At 32.9% G+C, this 5,470-nt stretch overlaps 1 protein-coding gene across 2 annotated transcripts; it reads right to left on the bottom strand.

Moving 5' to 3' along the window:
* Nucleotides 1-1,348: 1,348 nt before the first annotated feature.
* LOC107481494 (probable WRKY transcription factor 57) lies at nucleotides 1,349-5,373 on the bottom strand. Of its 2 annotated transcripts, XM_052259054.1 has the most exons (4): nucleotides 4,889-5,373; nucleotides 3,164-3,304; nucleotides 1,479-1,920; nucleotides 1,349-1,368 (listed from the first exon to the last, which is right to left on the bottom strand). In XM_052259054.1, the coding sequence occupies exons 1-3, from the start codon at nucleotides 5,140-5,142 to the stop codon at nucleotides 1,497-1,499; spliced, it is 819 nt and encodes a 272-aa protein (XP_052115014.1). In that variant the 5' UTR covers nucleotides 5,143-5,373; the 3' UTR covers nucleotides 1,349-1,368; nucleotides 1,479-1,496. The 2 variants fall into 2 exon arrangements, with proteins under 2 accessions (XP_052115014.1, XP_015957262.1); XM_016101776.3 differs by lacking the exon at nucleotides 1,349-1,368 and having other exon boundaries at nucleotides 1,395-1,920.
* Between the last annotated feature and the right edge of the window lie 97 nt (nucleotides 5,374-5,470).

The following is a 5,470-nucleotide window of genomic DNA, read 5'->3' as shown; positions in this document are numbered from 1 at the left end:
TAATAATAATAATAATAATAATAATAATAATAATAATAATAATAATAATAATAATAATCTATCACTCTTAACTTTGATCATTAACATATAGTAATGGTGCATGCACGTTAATCGTATTTTCATGAGTAAACTCGGCTAGGTAAAATTTACTTTGAAAAAACTGAGATAGCTAAAAAAGAATGAACAGTGAATACACAGAGTTTAATTTTTTGGGTCATGCATGACTTTTATTGGTCTGTTACTTACTTGAAGGGAAACCATACATCTAACCATATAACTCGTTCTTGGATCCTGACTTTTATGGTAGCATGTCATTTAATGTATTTTCTCTTTGAAAGGGACTAGTCTTTTATATTTTTAATTTGTAATGTAAAAAGCAATTATAAGCACTCCCTCTCGGTTCATATTATTTCTCATGTAAAAGATTTTATTTTAAATGCATATATATATAAATTAGGCGTCTTAAAAATATAGGAATACTTTTCAATAGAATATCTTCATAAAGATTTTACAACCATTAAATAACAATAATTCCAATTAACTTCAATCTAATACAATGATAGAACTATATATTGGTCAATTAAGAGACATAATCATTGTAAAAATTTTATATCCATTTAATAACAATTCCAGTCGATATATGTGTCATGCGCCCCACCATCCATAATCTTCATTGTGAAAAAACTTAAATAGTTTTCTGAATTCAACGTGTGGTATGGGGAGGTCTAAGTATCAAACAAGCCATGCCAATGACGCGGTCATAGCTTATCCTACATACTTCGCTTAAATAACAGAAGTGATCATGATGACAAGGACAATAATTATTAGCTGCATGCTCATAAGTTTATTTTAAAATTTCAAACTCTTTTAAAATCCTTAAAAAAAAAAAGCTACTGCTAAACTTATAAATAAGGCTTAAATGAATTTTGTTTTTTTGGATGCTCTTGTTTACTCACAAAAAAGAAAAAAAAAAGAAAAGAAAAGAAGTACTGAGACTTAAATGAATGCAGGTTTTGTTGTAAACGATCACTTAAAACACACGCTACTTAGCATCAAATCATACTTTCGGCTAAGATGTTTTAAGTGAATGGGTGGTTAGCATCATGAAGTGGGTTCCAGTCAAGATAAGGTTGCTAGGCCAATCGCTTAGATTAGATATTAAAAGAGCGCTAATTATGTCTTCAATAATCTCAATAATATAATTAATCACCCCAATAATTAAGATCGAACTACCATCAATTATATGGTGCCTATCCAAGTATCCCATATATATAACATATTATGAAAGCCTTTATTACCATCATTTGGAATATATTGGTCTTTAGTCGATCTCCCGAAATTAAACCCACCTATCCGGCCCCCAACTAGCTAGTAATAACAACTAACACGCACAATTAAAAATTGTAAAATATAGATAATGTGAAATATATACTCTATAGGATATATAATAATGTATATATAATATAATATATAAATACCATTCTATATTAGGCTCCTCATCCGTTACGCATTTGCCTAGGCAGAAGAATATCTCCAAGTAGTCCATCATCTGTGGGTAGCTCTTCTGGGGTTGATGAATCTGCCAATGTAATGCTGCATCTTCCATTGTAATTATCATTATTGTGTGAGTGACAATAAGGATCATCAGAAACACTACTACTAATAAGTGTGTTTTCTTCAGGTAATTGATCAATTGGATAATAGAAGTGTGACATATTTCCAAGGGAAAATTGAGTTGCAAATGTGGATTTTTGATTACTACTAAGCATGCCACTTAGTTGTCGGTGGTGGTGGAATGTCCCTACGGAGTGGTGGCAGTGTTGGCCTTCATATGTGGTTATCACAATAGTTGGGTCCTCCGAGGAGCGTTCCACCCTTTTCTTCACACTGCAGTTGTTGTTTGTGCAACGATAGTAGCTCCTGTATAGGATAGTTGTTCATTTTCAAGTACATTGTTTATCACATTAACATGATCAAATGATGCTACTGATTTCGCTTTTAATTTGATTGCAAACAAATACGTGTATATTATATGCTTTATATGTATTATAGATATAAATTGACTTGCTGCATGTTGGTGATGACTATATATGGAAGGAGAACTGCTAGGGAGCAGCTCACTACTCACTCATGTGGCAGTTAGTAACCGTTAGAGGAAGTTATTATAGACAGTTAGGAGTTTGTTACTGATCTAACCAATATATAAACGAATTAACACAACTTAAATGTTGAGGACTGAGGAGAGTTAGAAAGAATTTTTTTATGAAATTAGTAAGTGTCATGTCCGTATTTTTAATTTATATAACCTTCAGATAGAGCATTTTGTTTATCACTTCATTTACAGATGCAAGATTAAAAGATAAATAAATTAAAGCTAAAAATCAAGACACTTGCTTAATGATCATGATATGGGGCTAGTTAAAAATAAACCTTGCAAGGCAATTTTAAAAAGTGATGCAGGCCGGGACAATGGATTTAAGATGTAACCGCCGTACTATGTTATTCATAATTTCATACTTAGCTTCTAAAATACAAATAATATATTTGTCTTTTCTTTTCCCCCCACCCTATTATTACATATTCGATATTATATGACAGATACCGCCTTTCGATTTATTGTTTTATGTTTGTTCTTCTTACACTTGATTATTGTCATCATGTTGTATATGTTGTAACTAATGTGGTAATGACTTTGTATTATACAACATTGGTCATATACTCATATGATTATTGTATAATGCAAGAGTTAATTTTGTGATCTAATTTTCAAAAGAATTTCTTAGCCTATTTTATTGGGAAAAAATTTAAAACGGTTATATAGATGATTAGGATAGTGCACGGTCTAAAGTTTCTTTGCAGTAGGTGAGGTGCGTTATATTAATATGGTTCTTTCTAAAGGTTGTATTAGTAAGGGTTTTAGACTTACCCATCCTCGTGCTTGACTACTATTGATGATATAGCTTTACAAAATATAAGAATATATAAAAAGCATGTTTAGATTAGGTTAGCTTTAGAAAAGTTTGATTTTCTTTCAAATCGGAAGAAGTCTTTTCATCATAACAACTTTTGAACAAAAAATATATTAAGCATGGTTCAGTATATGTTTTTCAAAACTTTATCCTCGTGTGAGTAATAAAAACAAAAAATGAATGTTCATACAAACCTGGGGAATGGACTATTTTTAACTGCCTTCTGGCCGTACTTTCGCCATCTGTAGCCATCTTCAAGATGATCGGTTTCACTCTTAGTCATAAAAGCAAACCGTGGCTGCTTCATTCGTTTCTGCTTCTTCTTATTTCTACTCCTGTAAATTAAATTAAAGCTAAGTAGCCATAAATTAACCACCACATGCACCCCCACAAACATATATGTATAAGGGAACAGGTGAACGGCGAAAATGATTAATTGAAGTACAAATAACCATATATATGATTATTTAATGTTGGAAGTTCCGGTGACGAGAGTTAATTACCATCATCCTTTTTTTTTCTTTATGATGTCTTTAAATGCATCGATGGAGTTAGCGTCACTTCAAAAACTCCCAAATCAGTAGCAATACACCAAAACATGACTCGAGTGAAGAAATTAAATGTGACCAAAATCTTTCAGTTATAAATTAATGATTTCACGCTAATTCCACCACAATAAACCTGACGTTCAGGTTAAAATCATACCAATAAAATTAAAATTTCTGTTTGTATAAAATTAAAGTAGCCTGCACGGAAATGCCACAATATGCAAATGTATATGTAAAAGCTATATAAACCGTGTGTATTGCATTATTTAGGGCCGAAAGACACATAATATAATAAAATAATAACCAATAAATTGTGATTTGTGTCCATGGCAGCCATTATGGCATTATCTACTTATTATATATTGGTGCCATCTATAAAATAAGAAGCATGTAAAATATGGACCACAAAAAAGGAAAAAGTAGAAGTAGAGACCCCCTTATAACTATGGACACAAGCAAGCATTATTTATTTGGTGCAAATTAACATCATGTACAGAATATAGCACACATAGCATAGCATAGCATAGCATATCTTATATATACCTAGCTAGAAACTCGTCCATTCATGCAATCATGCACATACATACAAATTATAAACAAATAATGATGCAATGCAACTACTTGGAATTAATCTGAACAATTATATATACAGTTGCAAAACTAGTTAGCTAACACAACAGCATCAGGAGTGAAAGGAGGCCCAATAATGAATTAATGATTAACTAAGCTGTTAATAATTAAAAATGGAATAACAATAATAATAATAATCTATCATAATTTGTGAAATCACTAAATTAGCAAAGTTAATAATGTATAAAAGCATGAAATGGAGTGGTGGATGGGTAGCCGTCAAGTACGGCACTCCCGCCGCAATAATCGCGGTGCCCGTGATTTTGAGGACGTCATCATACCAAAAAGCATCGTCCCTTTTTCTTTTTCATTTTCTTGCTTTCATTTGAAGCCAACAACAATTTCAAATAATGATAATAAAAATAACAATCGATCTACTTTCAAATTCAATCAGTAATACTCTTAATTATTTATACGAAGTATATATGAAAACATAAAATATATTAAAAAATATAAATATAATACACAAATATATAAATAACATTTTTATAAAATGAATAATTCGGAACAAAAATCAAAATCGATATGAGCAGTCAGTAAACTACTAGAGCGAGGTGGCTAGAACATGTATTTGTACGGACGGTGGCTGCACTGCTTCCGAAAAAACAAAACTAATTAATTAGATTCCGATTTCGTTAGTTAGTTATGTGTGCATAGCATTTTTCGCTTGCGTTTAGGCCCCTAAATTTTAGGTTAATTACAACTTAACCTCAGTGAAGAAAGGAATTAGAGGCGACTTACGGTGGTTTCTCTTTGTCGAGCTGTTTCCCGTCGGAGGCGATCGAACTCTCCGGCGGATCCTCAGCTGAGCTTGAAGACGGCGATTGATTATTGTTGTTGCTGTTGTTCTCCGGCGGCAGGCACATGGTGTCGCCTTCTTCTCCTCCGATCCAGTCAAAGTCGGCGAGCATGTTGGTGCTGTCGGTGACGGCGGAGAAAAAACAAGAGGCGTCGGATTGTTCCGGTGGCGGCGGAGGCTTTTGGCAGGGTTCCATGCGTAAAGTAATACTGGTCCGTACGTGTGCTGTTGCTATGTATGTAGAGAGAGAGAGAGGGAGAGGAGAGAGAAAATTAGGGTTTTGGTTGCGATTGGTGAGGGAGCAATGAGGAGGATGGGAGGGTGTATTTTAAAGAAGGTTTTGAAAGCTTTGTCTCCTTAATTAGTACAGAGGCCAAACATAAAGGAGAAGAGTTATCTCTCATATATGACTCTTGATCCATGAGATAAGATGTTAGCTAGGCTTTTAAGACAACAATATCTAATTTGTTTTTAGTGTATGTATATATTCATTAATTAATCACTGATTATTTCAGGGTCATAGA

This window comes from Arachis duranensis, chromosome 3 (assembly GCF_000817695.3).
Source record: "Arachis duranensis cultivar V14167 chromosome 3, aradu.V14167.gnm2.J7QH, whole genome shotgun sequence".
Classification (NCBI taxonomy): Eukaryota; Viridiplantae; Streptophyta; class Magnoliopsida; order Fabales; family Fabaceae; genus Arachis; species Arachis duranensis.
The sequence above is the reverse complement of the archived record's forward strand: the minus strand, read 5'-3'. Positions and strand labels throughout refer to the sequence as shown.